This window comes from Chaetodon trifascialis, chromosome 3 (assembly GCF_039877785.1).
Source record: "Chaetodon trifascialis isolate fChaTrf1 chromosome 3, fChaTrf1.hap1, whole genome shotgun sequence".
Lineage (NCBI taxonomy): Eukaryota > Metazoa > Chordata > Actinopteri > Chaetodontiformes > Chaetodontidae > Chaetodon > Chaetodon trifascialis.
In genome coordinates, this window is record NC_092058.1 from 11022288 (window position 1) to 11042509 (window position 20222).

At 41.9% G+C, this 20222-nt stretch overlaps 3 protein-coding genes across 3 annotated transcripts in view; all 3 read left to right on the plus strand.

Moving 5' to 3' along the window:
• kif5ab (kinesin family member 5A, b) overlaps positions 1-4884 on the plus strand; it is a 63209-nt gene extending 58325 nt beyond the window's left edge. The window contains exon 29 of the mRNA XM_070959489.1: positions 251-4884. The gene's annotated coding sequence lies outside the window, so the exon portion shown is untranslated. The remainder of the gene's footprint in view (positions 1-250) is intronic.
• Positions 1-20222, plus strand: part of prr13 (proline rich 13) — a 147369-nt gene that overhangs the window by 31557 nt on the left and 95590 nt on the right. The gene's annotated exons all lie outside the window — the stretch shown is intronic.
• Positions 6366-19806, plus strand: soat2 (sterol O-acyltransferase 2). Its single transcript, XM_070959374.1, has 16 exons — positions 6366-6481; positions 8071-8207; positions 8672-8730; positions 8973-9112; positions 9265-9318; positions 9980-10087; positions 10804-11086; positions 12905-12980; positions 13858-13942; positions 14610-14655; positions 14920-15049; positions 15456-15553; positions 16818-16916; positions 17123-17258; positions 17707-17852; positions 19033-19806. The coding sequence occupies exons 2-16, from the start codon at positions 8129-8131 to the stop codon at positions 19078-19080; spliced, it is 1587 nt and encodes a 528-aa protein (XP_070815475.1). The 5' UTR covers positions 6366-6481; positions 8071-8128; the 3' UTR covers positions 19081-19806.

A 20222-nucleotide genomic window follows, 5' to 3' on the forward strand; every position in this document is an offset into this window, starting at 1 on the left:
TGGTGAATTTTACATCCTATGAAGTCTAAATCCGGCCCCAGAGTGCTCCATGCAGTTCCCAAACATAAGTAACTCACAGAGAAGACACCAGAAATAAAATGAGTCGAGACGTGTTCCTTCTGGCTATGTTAGCATGACTCACTGGCTTCTGTCTCTTCTTTTCTGCCACCGTTCGCTCTCCCTGTTTCCCTCAAATGTATCTGACTGTTGCTCTCTCTGTTTCTCTTTGTGTCTCCGTCTCTCTCTCCAGGCAGACGCTCTTTCTGAGGCCTCCTCAGTAAATCTGCATGCATCCAGCCTCTCTCTCCTCTCCCATCCTCACCTGCTGTAAACAGACCTCTCTCTCTCTCCCCTGTGTCCCCTTTCAAATCCCCTGCTTGCTCCTCTTGGATCCCTTCTCCTTCTTGTGCAACGATGTGGGGTGTATGTGGGTATCAGTAGCATCCATGGCAAGCACTGCATCTCAAATACCTGAAGCCCATATTGCTGCACACCCTCCCCCATGACTTGGAAAACAGGGACCACAAATAGGAAGGTGGGCCAGAAAGGTGCTGTGCTGTAGATAACCACTAGGGTGTGCTGTTTGTCTCAGTGAGGGAATCACAGTGGACATAAAAAAAAGTACATTCAATAGTGAGTAGAGGTTCATCTTTATCATCATCATTATTACCATTATTATTATTATTAATAAACATGCGTATGGATCTGAAAACTCCAAGTTAAACTGTGTTAGACAACATGAAAACAGTGTGAACCTCGTGCTCACTTTGCTAATATTTATACTTCTGACTGTGCATGTTGATTTTCAATGTTGCTCTTCAGCTTTTCTCGGAAAATACATGAAAGACGAAGAGAGCCAGTGAGGCAACATTGTCATGAAATGTTTCAGTCCAGACACCAGTGCAGGACAAGCGCTGTAAGTCAGTATGAATGGGAAAATCAGTTGTGTGTTCAGGATTAGACTGATAGTATCCAACACTATTGTCAACAAATCTTGTAGAAAGGCCAAAACCAACAATGTGCTCCTTTGTCTGAATGTTTTCTGACTTGCTCAGCCTGCTGGTGCCTCTCAGTCTCAAGGCAGCTGAAGACAGGAATCTTTGAGACAGGCCTTGAACATATTGTTTCATTTTTTATAAAACAACAAGGCACTGTAGTTTTTGGCAAATATTACTAAAACAGTACTAAATGCAGTATTTATTTGGGCCTATTTTCAGATGTGGATTAATTCACTGTTAGTGAGTTTTTACAGCAGCGGGATGGTGCATTAGGGATTGACTGAAGACACACTGTGGTACATATATTCATGGTAATGAAGAATCTGTCATTCAGTGCAGCAGTGTGGCTCGTTGATTGGACTCATTCACTGGAAACAATGGAGGACAGAGGAATGAGACACTGCATCAGGGTTTACGCACTATACCTGCAATACGTGTCAGTAGGAGCAGGTCATTGTTGGTTTTTGTCTTCTCATAGAATTTGTTCACATAAAGAAAAATATCACTGGACTTGTCCTTTAAAGTGAGCTTTGAAACATTCAGCAGTTTCGATCCAAACTGAAAGCAACATTCGGGCTAATTATAACATGAAGCTTTAGAAACCGTCTCATAGTAACAACACGGGCCATGATGTTTTGTTTCATGCAGGCTGCTGTTGTCATGAAGGTAGACCAAGATACTATTTAGACACCAGTTTCTCACATTTGACCTTTTTTCTATACACGGCGCAGTATGTAAGTGCTCGAGCGGGTAGCTGGGAATGGCCACGCTTGAAATAATTGTTTTTCAATGCCGCTGTTTGGAGATCATAAGGTAATTATTTTGTTATCTTGAAGAAACAAACTACCTTTCTTATCTCGAGATAACTAGTTACTCGACCCGTTATCACGTCAATAAACAAAAGGTCTTTACCTCCTATTACTTATGTTGCTGATTAAAGATGGAAAGGTCAGATCAAGGTGACCCCGTTGTTGATCAGCACGTCAGACTGTGCTTCAACTGAGGGCAGAAATGACCCACGTTGGACCGATCGAGCAAACAGATGCACATGTAATCTCCCAACATGGCGCACACTTCACCGTGTCTGCATGTTTCTGTTCAGCTTTTCTAGCACTGACTCATGAAGATGGCGACCGTGTCGTGATTCATGATGATAATCTGAGCTGTATAGCCTGACTGCGACTGGAGCCGCTGTTTTGTTGTGATAAATGATCTCGTTAAGACAAATAGAGCTTCTCTTTTCTTGAAATAACGGTATAATTAACTTATGACCTCAAGATGACGGCATTAAAGAGAATAATTGTAAACACGGCTCTTCTCAGCTTCTGGACTCGAGCGCTTCAACAGTTTTGTGTTTTGGTGCTGTTGGAAGATAAATTTCAGATATTAACTTCCATATTACAGCATTTTTCTCTTTTTAGATGAAGAGGAATAATAAACCAAATACCATCTGTGTCTATATGCAGTAACTGCCTCTTCCAGTTTCACACTTCTTTTTTAGAAAAACCTTTTGAATCTTAAATTTTCGGAGGACTCTGACAGCGAAACATCTCACCAAGAGCAGGAAGAACCATCGTGCCAAATGAGGAAGCTGGTTAGCGAATAGTTTAAAATAAAACACTCAAATATTCAGTGGTTAACGTCAGTCACCACATGTCTGACTTCTGCTTCCCTGCACTGGTTTTAACTGGTCTGAGAAGCATCTTCATCTGAACCGCGAGTGAAGTCTGAAACACATGAATCCTGATTGTTTCAAAAAATAACTGACTGTGTCGTAGTCGAGAGACTTTCACGCTGTAAATCGTCCCTCCAGAAGCTGCCTGTCAGGGATCGTCTGAGATATGAAGTCATTGTCATGTCAACCAAAAGCATGGCAGAGTGGAAAAAACAAAATGTGTAGCAACTATTTTTATACTGCTAGTCCTACTTTAAAAGAAATCTATATTAATATCATTTGCTCTATTCAAAATGTCATTCTTTTGCTATTTATCCTTCATTTATAGCAGTTGTTGGATGTGCAGCGGTTGTTTTGATGTTTAAATGTATGTTTACACTGTTTCATTGAATGCGTGCACGTGTTCAGATGCCGTCCCCATATGAACTGACTAATCCCGCAGCTCTTTATGAACCACCTCAGACTGAAACCAAAGCCCTGACGGGTCACTGAAAGAGGATCTTGCCCTCCAGTAGTCAACGTATATACGGTGGAGACATAAACCAGGGGTTACTGTAGGTTATCAAGAGCTGATACAGCCCTGCCTTTTCCCTCTGACACACTCAGATATAACGTCTCATCAGCCAGTGAGCTGTTTGACCTTTGACCCCCCCCAAAAAAGATACAGTGCATATCCGGTGTGACTCGGAGCAGATAAGGTGATTGACTGTCTGAGTGATGGTCAGTCGCTCTACGCCGCCCATCAGGCTCTGTGGACCTCCTGATCAGCCAGTCAGGATAAGAGAGTCAAGGGTGAGAGTGGAGGGAGTGTGCGTGCGTGCGTGCGTGCGTGCGTGCGTGCGTGCGTGCGTGCGTGCGTGCGTGCGTGCGTGCGTGCGGGAGAGAACAGGAGCTGTATCTCAGCAGAGACTTTCTTCAAAGTCTTTAAGTCTCTTTTTAACTAAACAGACCAGTAACACTTTAAATTACAGCCTGCAAATTACAGTGTAAATATTTTGGATCGGCACAAGGGAAGGTGGAGGTCAGGGGGCTGCACATTTGCACTTTTGTCAGTAGTTTGTGGTACAAACCGGTGCATGTTGAAAATTACAGGGTCCAGACAGCAGACCAACAGGATGAGCAGATAGCAGCTACGTCATGAGAAAGGGACCACTTATTCAGCATGAAAACACTTTTATTATAGTTGTGAATACAAAATATTATATCATTTATCAGTATAAGAACAGACTCATTATTATTTTATAGCAACAGCTGCAAAGTTACGCACAAGCTTAATCGAATGTTTTGTCCCCCAGCGACATATAAAGCACACCATATTAATAATAATAATGAAAATAACGAGAATACTTGTACTCCATATTTAAATTCTTTGGACAGTGTAATTTCCCAAAAGAAATTGCTTCAGTAAATAAATCATAATTTTCTAAACAGATGATAACATTACTTCATTGTAGTATTTGCACCATCTTCCCTCCTAAACATGTAGTTTTTACCTCTTTATATCCCATCTTATCCTCTTCTCCTGTACTTTCTTCTCCATATTTGTCCCATATAGTTATCCAGTAAGTCTTCACTGATACCCTGCATATACTTAATAATTACATTGTAACTGAGCTGTAATTTAAAGTGTTACCAACATCAGAAACACATGAAGCACTTTATTTTGTCGTCTTCTCTATGCTTGGTCTCTTTGTCCCCCCACAAGCCTTCACACTGCAGTGCTTCAGTTTGACTTTCTCCGAAGGGTCAAAAAGGTCATTGAACTTTACATTAGCACTGAAGTTGAGTGCGTCTACAAAACCTACAGAAACCACGAGTTGAATGTGAACAACCACAAAGAAAACAACGGTTCACCTGAAACGCACTGTGGCTGTATACTGAGCTGTGACTGTTCGGACGATCGAGTGGAGAATTTACTTTGTCTTATTGTTCTGTTTGTTTTAGTAATTGTAAGCAATCTGAAAATATTCCGGCAAGGTAAATAATATGTGATACTGTAACCTAAGTATGCAGAAATAAAACTATGACAAGGATGGAGGGGCGGCGTAAAAGAAAAAAACAGAGGCAACATGTTTGTGTTTGTTCGTACATTTGTGCGTCGGCTGGTTTGTTTATAGCGTGTGATTTAGTGCATGCAGTACTTTCTTCTGTAGCTGCTGAGAAACAGTACTGTTATCTCATGAAACTCCTTCCAATAAAGATGATCCTGTGCACCTGTTAGTGTTACATTGTCTTGTTGTTACTCTGCTGCTCTAATTATTTGGTATTTTTACCCTAAAAAACAGACTTTGATGCCTTTGTGATGTCAAGAAATATATACAGAAATACTGAAATTCTGATTTATTGAAGAGAAATTAGAGTGCCTGTGTTTACACCACTGAATAAATAGATATATAGACCTGAGATAGTGGGATGGGGGGTATTGCAGTCTTTGAAAGGGAGACTTCATTGAAAATGTTGCTAACACTGGGGAGGGTTAAAATGAAATATAAGCCCCCCTCTCCTCCAGCTCCCAAGCACATAAAAACACATTCAAGTGGCACAGTTGGTCGTCAATAAATCCAGATATAATAACAGGCTGATGGAGAAACAGGAGAGTACAAGCAGCTGTAAAAACAGCTGTAACAGTGCGGTCTGTGCCATGTCAGGACAAAACAAACCAAAGGCAGCAGCGCCTCGTCACGTTACCTTGACTCTCGATTCAGCCTTTAGAGACTGTCCTGGTCGCTAATCGTGTGTTTGATCTCGAAAAAACTGAACATTTAAATATTGGAATTTCTCAATCTGGATATGTGGTCATTTGTAGGCTTTGAATTATTTGAGCGCAGCAGTAACATGCAGTCAAAACAAATCAATAAGTAGAGCAAACCAGGACCCAGAGGGGGTCGTGCTCTCAGTCAGACTCCTTACGTAACCCACCAAACAATGAATTTGTTTATATTTGTTACTTACTTTCCGCTGTGGTTTTGATTTTGTAAATCAATCACATAATTGGTATGACTTAAATGATTTATGCTGATATAATTGTGGCGTATTTTGAGAGAAACTGATCCGTTTCGCTCTTCTCTCCATGTAAAATTCATGGAGTGTTTACGTAGCAAAGAGCCTCCAGTTGTCTCTTTGTCATTTTAATGCATCCTGCTCATTAGTCAACCAGCTGTTCATCCCACATGTTGTAATTAAGTAATACTTCAGACAGACATGTTCCTCTCAGCACTGTGTAAATGTTTAACTTCTGAAACATTCGCCTTGCTCCAGATTCATCACTTTTTTAAAGCTGGGACATAAAACAAACTGATCGTTCTTTCTGTTTGTTTGTTTGTTTATTTGTTGATTACCAAATTGCATGGCCATGAATGACCTTCGCCTTTAATCTGCTCATAGTTTCAGCGTGACCGGTCGCCCTGTGTTTGATGGCTTTATGAGGTACTGCAGTTATGAACAAGCGACTTCTTATCTTATTGTCTCATCAGCCTGAGACTCAACAACTAAACCTTTGAGACGTGTTTCCACAAATGAGGAAGGTTTCCAAATGCATTATGTCCGTCTGTAAAGTTCCCCTCAGGACGTTTTTTAAGGCACTGTAGAGGGGTTGTACTACCGAGGACCTGCCGTGCCCAGAGCCAGGAGCACAAAAGGGCAAAGTGCAAAGAAGCAGCTGAGGAAAGGAGAGGACAGAGATCACAAGAGCTGTGACACACACCCACTTCAAAACACTCCAGCTACTCCGTCTCAGCGGTGCTCATCTATTGAAACAGTGCCTGTCGCCCCTGTGGACCGCTGACTGAGCCCGAGGCTGCAAGACTGTGTGAGTATGAATCTGAACAATGTTTTATCATGTAGGTCACGTCCGCCTCACGCATCTGTCTCTGACATCTGTCACTTTCATGAGTTCAATTTTCTGCAGTTTTGCATAAGTGGCAGTTTTGAAAATGAGAAAAAATGCAGTAAAGAGTGAACGCTGTGACGGAGGGAAGTTCTTTAAATGTACAAACAAGACGTAATTATATAAAAGCTGAAGGGAAATTGCAGTTGAATCAGTTGATGTTTGTGAACAATAGACGGTTATGCACAGCAGGGATTTTCTGACTCTGTGAACTGTCAAAGGAGGTGGACGTGAGCCATAAACCCAAATCCAAGTTTCAGAATAACATCAGACACCTCGTGGGTGACGACACAGACATTATGTTTCAGGTCCAACAAGATTATTAAGTTTATGTGAAATTGTGTTGAAAAGGTAATATGGTGGAGTGTACTTGGTGTTGTCTTTCGTTATTTCCCATTATGAACTGTGTGTAATTTAAAACTCTTACTTCTTGATAAAGGTGTTCAATATGAGCGAATTAGATGAATGTGAGGCTGCAAGTGACCAAGCAATGTCCCTGGACTTACTCAGGACATGCAAAGAAAAAGGGTTGATCTGATCAAACACAGGTTTTCCTTCATCTCTCTCTCTGCTGTCTCATCATCTGCAGGCACATAATGTTTTATCTGTGTATCTCTGCAAAGCTAAGCAGCGATATTGACGTTCCCCCTGAGGAGTGATCAAACAGCATGGATTAGAAAATGAGGTCACTCAGTGTCTCTTAGTCCCTCCCTCAGAGTTAACAGAACCTCCCTGTCGTTCGTCTGTATCTTATCTGTAGTGTGTGAACTTCCACAGGGAGCAGGTGGACAGGCTTTATCATTTGTTTACATTGTTTAGCTTGAGTTACACTGACTGGTGGTAGCACTCCTGTAATGGAAAAGCGTTGTGGGTAACCTCCGGTCAAAACTCCTGGACCCATATGTTTCTGCATTCAGACCAGGAGTTTGTGCTCTTCTTCAGTTTGGGATTCACACGAGTGAGTGGAGCTCCCTGGAACTGAGGCTCATCAGGAATATTAATGGTTTTTGGCATGAGGCAACCTGCCAGCAATGCGCCCGTGACCTCATTTAATCTCTCAATTTATAGTTTAAAGGGTATATTTGCAGTGAATCACAGAGGGTAAAAACTTTTGCTGCAGTGGGTTGAAAGCTTTGAGCATGTTTCACCTCCGTCCAGTGATGTCACGGCACTTTAAGGGGGCAAGAGCACCTGATTTGGCGTCTCAGAGTGGGTAATGCACCATCTTATTCCTGCTTTAAGTGCTCTGGTATGGATTTACCTCAGGAACTGAGCCATGTGTGCATCCAAATCGTTGTGAGCAAGCACAACAGGGCCACCTCAGGCTTTTATGTTCTCCATCCGTATCAGACCAGCAAACAACAGGCCGGATGGGGAAAACACAAACAGGCAGCATTAATAAGCCTCATACCACCACATGATGCAGAACTCCTACTACTTTTTGATTTCCATCATTTATCTTCGGGGAAGCTGGAGTGTGTGAGAATAACCTGCAGCTGTCACATCCGCAGGGTCGTCCGCCTGAGTCCCAGCAGATCATAAGTGTTGTGTCGTGGTCCAGTGGTTGCCATGACGACTGCAGAGCCACCTAACGGACTCCGATACCGAAACATCAAGCCCACTGAGACAGATGAGATCCCCAGTCATGGTGTGGTCAATAATGTGTTTGCATGCTCTTTCATTTCTAGATATTCATTTAATTTGTGTTCTTAGGTGGTTTTGTGTTCTACTGTGTTTCTTTGTTGGGAGTAATCGCACATTTTGCTTAAATACTGACACACAAATACATTTTGATATACGCAGTGTTTATTTTGGAAAGGTTACAGGGAGATAACAAGAGTATTTACTGTCCGTCCTAATGAAGGATTACATACATAGTAGGTTTTGGGATTAAAAATACATTTAATACACACATTTTCATAAAGCACATAAGGCCAAAGAGAGAACAATTTTGTTTATCTGAAGTTTCTGTATGTAGGATAATTGCAGAAATATGTGCAAAGTGTGGGATTCCCATTTATCTCTTATCACTGAATGTTAATCCAGGTGCAGTATGTGCAATATACTGCACTGGTTGATAATCCTATGTAATTTATGGTGTTCTTTCTGCAGCTGAAAGCCATAATAACGCACAGGAAGACAATCTGAGACAGTGGCAGAAACATGCACAGGTAACCTGCAACTCCACTGCAGCCAGTGTCTTAACTTGCCCAACAGTCCTTCCTCTGTCTTACTCTTACAGAAAGAGAAAATATAGAAGCTGAGCAAACTGAGTAAACACTGTACAGTGTGAAGTGATATTTGAAAAGTGTGCAAAATACAGGAGGCAGCTTGTACTGTACTTATAGAGTGGGGTGAACGCATAAGTTGAGAGAGCTAAAGCAAACATTTTCTCCTGTGTGTCCTCCTGCAGAAGGTGAAAGTGAAAGTGCTGGAGCAGGTCCAGGATCAGCTCAGTGATATACTAGACAAAGCTCTGAGTGAGTCCGTCCAGCCCTTTACCCAAATCCAGCCGACAGTTAATGGAAAGACGACAAAAAAACCCACATCCAGGTGAGGAGGAGCGGAAACTTATACAGGCATATATATATGATTCCTTATTGATCTGGATGACAGATTTATCCGCTTGTTAACAGCAGTAAAATACATATGTGTGTGTGTGTGTGTGTGTGTGTGTGTCTGTTTTTCTGTGGTGTCTGTGTTAGATCTCAGAGAATGGATGACGGCAAAGTTTTTGTGCCCAGGCCGTCACTGTTGGAGTAAGTATGACGGACTGACTGTCAATTTTTAGACCAGCGTGAGCTTCAGTGTAGGGCTGCATCTAACGATTATTATCATCACTGATAAATCAGCCAGTTATTTCCCTCACTGATTGTTTGGTCTGTAAATAGAGAGAACACAGTGAGAAATACAATTTCCTACAGCCCCAGGAGACATTTTCAAAAGTCTCATCCATAGCTCAAAATATTCAATTTCACATGAAAAACAGCTGCAGGTGGATTTTTATCTTGCCTTCATTGTGGTGGTAATAAAATAGAATTTTTCAAATGCAGTATTGAAACTTAAGCCCCTCTTGTGTGTCCTGTATTTATTATAATTGAGATTTCTCTCATAAAGTCTCTTGTAAACTTCATATCCCATCCTGATGAGGGCAAACAGCTGAAAATGCTTGAGAAATGTGAATATATGCGTGGTGTCGCCGCTTGCTATGACGTGCATCTGAATCCATGTTTATGCCTTATGGATGCTGTGTGCATGACCATGCACCGAGGTAAATAAATACAGATGATTCAGGTAATCCCACGGGTATGTCTGTGTGTTAGAGATCAACAAACCTCTGAACAGCACCGCAGATAAGTGCATGAATTCAGCGTAGAGGCAGTGTGTTTTTCAGTTTCTGCGTCTCCTCCTCTTCATCAGCGAGCTGTTTGAGATCAGCCACATCAGGACCATCTACCACATGTTCATAGCCGTGCTCCTCATCTTCTGTCTGAGCACGCTGGCTGTCGACTACATCGATCAGGGCAGGTCAGTGCGACGTGTGTCTGTGGGAGCTGGTATGTTTATGACGCTGACACGTCTCCAACTCCACGACCTTGAACTTCCCCGGAAGCCTTCCTCCCCTCGCTCCTTATCTTCTTATTCTCCTTATTGTGTCCCTCCCTCCCTCCTTCTCTCCCTGCCACTCTGCTCATCTGCCAGCGGAAAGATAGAGCAATCAATCCCTCTGAGTATTTCTGCTGCTGCTTTGGGCAGCTCGGTAATGATTTGGTTGCTGTTTGCAGACACGGGGTTGTGAGTTTAATTCTTGTTTTTCACCGGAAGAAAGCGCCGGCGGGCAACTGTCCACCGTGTGCAAATGATTCAATACATCCGCCCTCAGTTAACATTGATTTTAATATGGGTAAACTGATGAAACATCACACTTGCAAGTGGTTGTGTTGAATTAAACACATCTTCTGGCATTATTGCAGTGAGTGGGTATTCAAAAGCTATTATTATTATCACCAGAGGGGTCTTCTCAGGTGGGAGAAAGTAATGGGTAAATACTTAATGCCAGACATGATTTAATGTCATTAAAATAGGTTTTCAAAACCCTGTTTAAAGCTACAACATGCCACAGAGGTAAATTTGATTTTTACAGTTATTTTTCTGGAACTAAAATCAGCCTTTAAATCTCCTTTTCTTAATAAAATGCCCATTGTCTTTAAGTAATAATTAATGTGTAATTCTTCATATCTCAGGTTGGTGTTGGAGTTCGACCTGCTGTTCTTCGCCTTTGGGAAGCTGGGGACAGTCACCTGGGCCTGGGGTGTGATGTTTGCTTACACCCTGCTGGTTCCATACTACACCCTGGTGTTGTGGGGCTCTTTGTACCACAGCGTGCGCTCCAAGTTGGGGGTGTCTCTCGGCACAGGCCTGGTCCTGTCTGCAGTGCAGATGTATGTACTGGGGCAGTTCCCCATTTACGTGGTCGTGCACTACCAGCTGCCACCAGCCTCGCGGTTCATCGTGGTGCTGGAACAGGTGAGTGTATGTGTAAGGAATAAATCATTTTGTCAGCTGAGTGGGTGCAAAAGACACACCAGCCATGTCAGAGCCTCACTGATACGTCGGCATGGCCGATATTATCAGATGCTTTTTGCTTATTACGGATGTACAGTAATGAAAGAAAGTGCAGTGAAGAAATGGCAAAAAATTAGTTTATAAACCACATCTTATAAGCCATAATGTTTATTTTTCAGCTGCAAAATGTTCTACTGAACACATTTCTTGGCCACAATTCTTTAACACCAAATTTAAGAGATCCTCGTGAAAAATGTTCCTATGAAAAAATGAATATTGGCCAATGTATTATTACTCTCAAATACTGATAAAGAGCTGTACATCATCACATCAGTGAATAGAACAAACTAGTCATGGATAAGAGGAGCATAAAAAGCACATAAATAAGAGGCATGTCAATAAACAACAAATAAAAGTCAAAACTGGTTAACAGTATCAGAATTCGCTTTATTGGCCCAGTATGCATACACAAACAATGAATTATTATCAGTTATTTTTCAGACACAGACATCACCTTCAATCTTTTAGCAACACCACTTAATGCGACAAAGCGTTTTTGGAGTACCGTCCTGCTACAGACTATGAAGAAAACAGAAAAAAACTTGAATTCCTGCAAAGCAATGTGATATGTTATTTAGATGTATCCGACAAAGGGCTCAGTGGGCCGTGGTACAGGATCCGAAATAGCTGTTAACACATGATGATTAGAGCTCAGTAAGGCAGCGACACCAAGCTTAAATCACACGCTGCAAGGCCACCAGGAACACTTGTATGAGTGTGATTGGACGTTAGTAGTCAGCTGGTAGCCAAACAACATCATGACACCAAACAGCTGAGGTGAGCACTTCATAGTCAAGTCAGTTTTTACAATTCCAAACAACGTCACTCTCGTCTTAGTAACAGCAGTATGATTCATGTGTTTTTACTGCAATGTGTGAACATCAAAATGCAACAGAATAAATCCCAATCATAGAAGTTCTTATTGGGAGCGACCTGACCTAGAAACACCCTGTGCTGTAACATTATATTGGTGGGTAATCCAAATTCTGAACGCAGCAGGAACATTGTGATAAGAAAAGCCTGCTGGCCCGAGATGGGAGACTTCCAGCTGGTGTCGTGCCAAAAGAGACAGCAGATCTCAGCGTAGCCAACGTTTGAACATCATGGACTCGCTCCGTAATGCCTCCTCATCCTCTTTATGACACTGGCCCCGGTCTTCCAAAACTTGCTGCTTGGATCGTTTTAGCTGCATTCGATGGAGTGAGATAATCCCAGTGCTTAGATGCTTTTGGGAAACTGGGTCCTGATCCTCATCTGACCTGGGTCCAGTCACTCTATTTGTAATTCTGATGCTGCCAGCACCATTTATAACCTGTATTATATTGATTTTTGGTGTATAATGAATGTGTTTGACTTACTGGAGGAGTAAGTGGCTCCCTGCTGTGTGCAGACTGATGATGCATCGTGTGTGATCTGCTTTTTATGACAGACTGAGGAGAAAAAACTGTTCTCCAAATGTGCTTCTGTCATGCCACACAGTTCCCTTTTGTCGTACTGTCTCCTGATTAATTGCAGAAGAAGTAAACAAACAAGTAATTAATAGATCACTGCGTCAATATATATTGTGCAAAAACAAAGGGGTGACATGGCGGCCACAGATGTCACTCGTTCAACTCAGACATCCTGTCAGTTCACGCAATAAAGACAGACAACGAGGCCGCTGATATCATCGACACACTGTGCTCCACTTCACATAATAACTGTGCCACTTTTCCCCAGATTCGATTCCTGATGAAGAGCTACTCCTTCATAAGAGAAACCGCTCCTGTTGTTATGAAGAATACACCAAAGGACGGTACTGTACTGTATTGTATTGATGTCAGATGTATTTACTCCTCAGGCAGTATAATTACTCACAGTGACACTCCCAGACAGCCGAGAAGAATGACTAAGAGAAAAGGCTGCCACCTAATGATTCATGCTGAACTTCCCACTAACAATGACTGTACCCACATACAATAAATAAGATCAAGTCTGCGCATCCCCATGAGATGCTGCTGTAAAAGTCTGTCAGCGGTGGAGAATGTGTCTCCTTTCACTATAAACTCATAGTAATAAACGTGAATGCTTACTGCAGTAAAATACCTCCAGGAGAAAACAGTGTTGCCTGCATAAAGGGCTAAAAACGACAGAAAACGCCTTCATAAAAGTGTCGTTTGAATGCGGTTTTGGAACAAGACTGAGAACAAGTTCCTCCTTCAACACAGATTAATGAATCTGTTCAATGCAATTTGCACAAAAAAGTACAATTTTATCATTTTAAATGTTATTAGTAAAAAGTCGAAGCTGGACTTTAGTGCAACTAATAATTCAGCAAAAGAGATTAGAGGCTTAAATGCAGACAACTGAACATAATGGCTCAACGATTTTGTGATAAACTCGCTGTCGTTCGGTTTTAAAGACAGCCATTTGTTTGCAGGTCCCTGCATTAAGGCACAGTAAAGCTTTCGAAGTGGAGGCATTAATGACTGGTATTACGCCACATAATGAGACAAGAAAGATGAAATGAGAAGCTTATGTCTGAAGCACAGACCTTAAATCAGCAAGTCTTTTTCACCTGTTAGAAGAAATCGCTCGAGCTTTTGACTGATCAAAGTGAATTCACTGCCAGATTTTAGGACTCTAAACTGCACTCTGGTGGTCACACTTACTGAACTGTCTTCGCTTTTCAGGAGAGAGGCCCAGATTCCCAACATTTTCCAGCTATCTGTACTTCCTCTTCTGTCCAACACTCATCTACAGGGAATCATATCCTCGGTAAGACGGGAAATGGTCCCATACACGCGCACAGTAAATGCATTTATAGTGAACACGTGTGTAGTTTGGGGGTCAAGTATTGGCATTGGTTCATTTTTTTAGTGTTCTTGAGGACACCTGGAGTGTCGATAGTTTCTAAATTGGCACAATGCTTTATAAACTTTAAGCGTACTGAAGTCCACCAGTGAAAATCATCTTTCATGAGCTTTCAAAACACACCTGCAGTACAGTTGTATCATACCACCAATGTGTTGGATATGAATATACTTAAAATAAAGTGAAATTAAAGTACACTTTAATTAAGCATGCTAATGGTGTACTACAAAGACTTTAAAGTATGCTTTTTCATAAGTACACTTTATTACTGTTAAAAGTATTTTGAATTTAGAACACTTAAGCACTCTTAAGCACAATTGATAATATAATTATAATAAAGTAAATTTGCTGTGAAAATACCACAGAATTACTGCAGAATTAACATATTCAGTCTTAATACATTTATGTGGAGTACACTTTTTAAAAGTACACATAAAACATGTTTCAAATCAAGCACAAACATTAAAGTACTTGTAGTGACTTTTCTATTCTTATATTTAAAATACACTAGTATTAGTACACTAAAGTACTGTACAGTACTCCTTTGACCCGGGCTGCCTGATCTTTGCAGGAATTCCCACATAAGGTGGAAGTATGTCGGTGTTACACTTGGAATGGTAAGATGAAACTCCTCCCTTTATTTTCATTTTCATACTTATCATCTTTCAGCTGAACTCATAGTATACGACCTGTGACCAAGAAGATGAATCAATCATAAACTCGGTGCTTAATGGCTTTAATCTTTGATATCTCAGATAACGCTGCTATCTCACGCTCTGTCATGCTGATTCTCAGGTGTGCTCTTTCTTTTATTTCCTTCTCCCAGATATTCAATGTACAGTAACTATTTTTTTTTTTACATTTTAATGCTCAATTTGTAGATTTTGGGATGCCTGTTTTACGGCTACTTCATCCTGGTCCGCCTTTGCGTGCCCGTCTTCAGATCGGAGACCCGCGAGCCTTTTAGTAAACGAACAATGGTTCTGGCTGTGTTCAATTCCATATTACCAGGTACTGTACGCTCTCCTCTCTATCGACCTGGAGCTTATTTCTTTGGATGACTTTTGAGGCCATATTAAGAGGAAAGTTCTTCTGCAACATCACCTCTGCTTCTCACCTCTATTTTCCTCTTATCTGTGTGAATCAGCACAGGTTAATATATCACTTAAGATGGTAATAGGGAAAATGAGTCTCTAGTGTTTTTAAGTCTGTGATAAGACTGAAGATGCTATTAGGCAATCCGATACGTGTTTCAAAGACCGACGTGTTTATTACTCTCTTTAAGTGAAAAGCTTTTTCAGTAAGTGCTGATATAAGAGCATCAGTGTCAAGTGACAAGTCTTATGAGAAAGCTGGAAGCGATGCCCAGAATGAAAGTGTTCCTCGTAACCTCCCTCTCTGTGTGTGTCTGTCTCAGGTATTATGCTCCTTCTGTTGTGTTTCTTTGCCTTCCTGCACTGCTGGCTCAACCTCTTCGGGGAGTTGCTGCGTTTTGCTGACAGAATGTTCTACAAGGTGTGTGGTATGGCTCATTCTGTGTGCCATCACTTCTCCTGCAAACACATTACGTTCAAATATGCCTGCTTTTCCAGATGGGAAAACATTTGATTAATGACAAGTGAAATTACAGCCGGGTGGCCTGATGCTCCCAAAACAGTTTAACTTTTCCGTCCATTATGTTCTGTTGACTCGGTTTGCTCTTGAACAAGAGACAAAACCATGACTTAGGCTGTCGGCCACTTCTCCTCACGTTATGTGTGCATGTGACTCGCTGCTTTGACCGATGAGTTCCTGCAAGTCCTGCAAGGTGTGATTGAATTCAAATCGATGGACTGATTTAGGTATAAAAATAGTGAGGTGGAGGACCAGTTCTAACTTAGTCCTCCATCTCAGTGCACGCAATGCAATGCTCAGAGATCAACATCACTGTATCTGCTCCAGTGTCAGCCAAAAGTCTGGTTTGTTCTTTGTGGTGAGAAGGTACGACATGTTAATTTAAGTTTGGATGGAGCTAGGATAGCTGTTTCCCTCGGCTTCCTTATGCTAGGCTAAGCTAATCGCCTCCTGGTTGCAGCTCCATGCTTCACGCACAGCCATGAGAGTTATATCGATCTTTTCCTCTTAATCTCATAAGAAAAGAGAATAAGATTATTTTCCGAAAATGTTGAACTACTCCTTTAAAGCAGCAACATCAGCAATGTGGGGATAAAATGGTTCACAGTCACTGCTAGAAGTAATCTTCTGAAGCTCTTGTTTGCTGTTTTCTTATTAGCGCTTGATGATATTGTGGCCATGCTGTTTCCACAAAAATCTGCTGTAGGTGTGCAATTGGTCCAATTCCACGCACCTGATACCACATACCTGCATAGAAGAGGTTGAAGTGGGACAGTCAATGAGCTGTCACGCTGAGGAAAGCATAAGATGAAACCTTTTGCACTTGTAGTTCTGCTTTTTAAACATATATGACATTTAATAATATTAATTAATATTATGAAATTTCCCCTCCGGGGGACTAATAAAGGCTTTCTGATATATGTACAGCAGATGAGGCCTTCAAAGACTTCCTCTAACTTCGAGTCAACCAGTTTACCTCGACAGTAGCTGGAAGCACTGCAAACTGCAAACTCTGAAACTCTTTAATTTATCATCAGGGGACAAGATCATACACAACTGGCTCCCACCAAGACAACTTAAAAAAGGCCCTAGACCTGAAGCGATCTGTCTCTCTTCTGCTTTTTGATCCCCACACTCATTTTACTTCCCTTTGTTGATTTTCCAGGACTGGTGGAACTCCACATCTTTCGCCAACTACTACCGAACCTGGAACGTGGTGGTGCATGACTGGCTCTATTACTACGGATACAGAGACTTCCTCTGGGTGAGCAGCGTGCCGACACAGCAAGCTAAAACCACAGCAATAACAACAAAACAAAAACAATAACGTCCCAGCGGCTGTATCTCCAGAGCAGCACGTCACACGATGATGTGTGTATCGTAGTTTAACGCTCGTCCTGAAATTCTACTGACACAGATTCCCCACTGAACCAGCCTGACCCCTGAACTCTGTGCCTCTGATCCCTGCAGCTGTCGAACAGGAAATTCCGAACAGCTGCCATGCTGTCTGTGTTCATCGTCTCCGCTGTCGTCCACGAGTACGCCTTGTCCATGGGCTTGGGCTTCTTCTATCCCGTCATGTTCTGCCTCTTCGCCGTCTTGGGAGGTCAGGGTTATACTCATTAGCTTCACAGAGATATAAACAGAAATTACTGGTATCCGGCGCTCTCACCTGGCTGCTGGAAAGCATTCGATAACATACTTGCCTCTCAGATGATGAAGTGCCTCATTACCTGTGCTGAAGTTAAAACACCGTCTCAGGATTGTCTGTCCATAGCTTGTTAAAAATATGCAAATGTCCTGTTCTGCATTTCGGACTGAGCCGTCTGTAATCATTCAATCGAACATCATTTAGTAGCCGTCTTCAGAGGACGACTCTCATTATATTTACTCAACTTATGCATTATGTCCGCTTCCTCTGGGACTGATTAAGTCGTCTTCTGATAAAATGCTTAATTTTTTTAAACTTTCCACCCCGTCTGCCCTTGTTCAAAGCCTCTCATCTCAGCAAAGAAGCTGTTCTAACAAGACTCCCTCATGTCGTCCTCTCTCAGTGGTCTTCAACTTCACCATGAACGACAAGCGTCAGAGCCCCGTCTTCAACGTCATCATGTGGGCGTGTCTCTTCATCGGTCAGGGTGTCCAGGTGTGTCTGTACTGCCAGGAGTGGTACGCCCAGATACACTGCCCTCGGACAGGGGTACGTACTCCACCTACATGCGACCTGCTAATGAGGAGCAGAGCCGCAGTCAGACAGATTCTGCTGCAGCTTCTTTGCAGGCTTACTGACAAGTTATATTTCATAGCAAGAAAAAAGTCACGCTTTCTGTCAGGTTTCATCAAACTGTAGTTTTCTTGCCTACATCTGTGACAGAAGCAGGGATTGGTCTGAAATAAAATCAATAAAGCCTGACAGAAAGTGAGATTTATGAGCTTTTTTTTCCCAGCAGAAGATATGAAGACATACATAATTACACTGTTAGGTTCTTGGAGCGATTTATTTTGGTGTTTTAGAGGCTTGAACAAGGCTTGTGTTTAAGCTTGGCGAGAAGCTGCACGACTGAAAAACATGAAAAACCTATCCTTTAAATAGACAGAGCTACGGATACACAGAGATATCATGTTCAGTTATTTTAGAGGAATCAGCAGATTGTTTGTAGTGTGCGACACTACAGTGAAATCCTTAGAAAGGACTTTGACCCCACTTTCTGACACACTTAAATGGAAAATAGGCCAGCAGGTGAATGAACCTGAAGTCAAATAACATTAAGACTAAAACAAGAACAAAAACACACATTACACTGATGCTGGACACCGTACAGACAGAAACCAGGTGAATGAGACTTCGCTCCTTTCACTGTTATCCTGGCTTTGTTGTCTCTCTCCCGTCCTGTTACCACACGGACTGAAAGCAAACATGTCGACACACATGAAGTGCATAACTTGTTCTTACAGAGATAACACACCCAGCTTACACTCAAGTAAGAAAGCCGTACAAAAATCTGACATGTATTTAACCCTTAAAAAGCCGCCGTCCAACCCCAAGAGTTTAATAAAGTCACAGATGTGAAGGATTTGCAGGACAGATGGGCACAGATGTACTTAACATACTTATACCACTATGAACTACTGCATCTCTGCGTATCCCCGGCTAAGGCATCCTCTAAAGCCACCATTCACACACACAATGGCTTAACACAGATCACGGCTGTCTAAAAATAGACGTGGCATCCGTAAAATGAGATTAGCGCATGATAATGAATGGATGTGAAATCATACAGATGAAATGTATGAAAGAATTCTGGATAATGTTACTAGAAGGAGCAGGAGTGCTGTTCGAATGTTTAAACATTCTTCTTCTACTCTCTCTCTCTCAACAGAACAGCTTCCTGGAGTTGGTGACGCCTCGATCGTGGTCCTGCAGATGAGGCGGCCTCTGCTGGAGCCTTAAATGATGAAAGGATGGAGGTGTAAAAAAACAGGATGGACTGAATGCAGGAGAGAGGGAGGAACTTGAAATGTAAATATGAGGTTTTCTGTTTTCTTTGGGTCAAGTGTCTTTACGGTGTTATTCAGGTGTGATGATATCGACGCGTCACTGATCTCTTACCTCTGATTTATTTAATGTTTTTATTTGTGCTGATAGTATTAAATATTGTTTTAAAATCCAGCCTGTTCTTTTAAATTTATTGTAATGGATTGTTTTTGGCCAAGCACTGATTGAATATTGTGATGTAAGCAAAGTGTTGCACATAAATCAACAAGTCGTTTGTTTACTGATGAAAGAAAAAGTCTTTATCAAGTCCAGAGTTTTGAGATAATATGTGCACAAATTAAAGAAACAAGGTACAACATGAAGGAGCTGGTGAGCAGATTCTTGATCTCTGGACAGAGTCAAGCTAACTGTTTCCCCCGTCTCCAGTCTTTATGCTAAGCTAGGCTAATCGCCTCCCGACTCATACATCTACATGGCATGTAACATGCATTTATCTTAATTTCCTTACCTTGAATGTAACTGTTTGAATTATTAAATGTGTTTAAATGTTGTAATGATAAACCCTCAAGAACTCAGAGAGGTTTACTGTCTGTAAATAAAATGTGTAATTGCATTTTTATCGCTGCTATATTTATAGTAAAGCAACCTTACAAAACCTGAAGCGGGAGTGTTTTCTTCTCGTCTTGTAGAGGCCATGTGTCTTTGCTTTTTGTTCGTTGCAGGAGACGTTTCACAGCAGAAAGATCAAACCCGAAGCCACCTCGAGCAGGCTTTGCCACAGCGAGGGCACCTGGCTGGCCTGCAGTGGGTGTTGCGTGTTTAATCTTGCTTTGGTTGACATTCAGATGGCAGCGATTGGTTGGGACGGCAGGTACGTTAACCAACCAATGACAGGCAGCGCAGCGTCTTATCAGTTTGCCACAAAGCCTCTGTTTGTCTGCCTGCCATGTCCCTCTGAAGTCATAGAGGAAGAGGAGGATTAACATTGGTACAGTGTTTGCATTAGTGATGTAATGCTCGGTAAACTGATACACTGTAATACCACGGCAGCTCAGAGAGGCACTGCACAGTTTT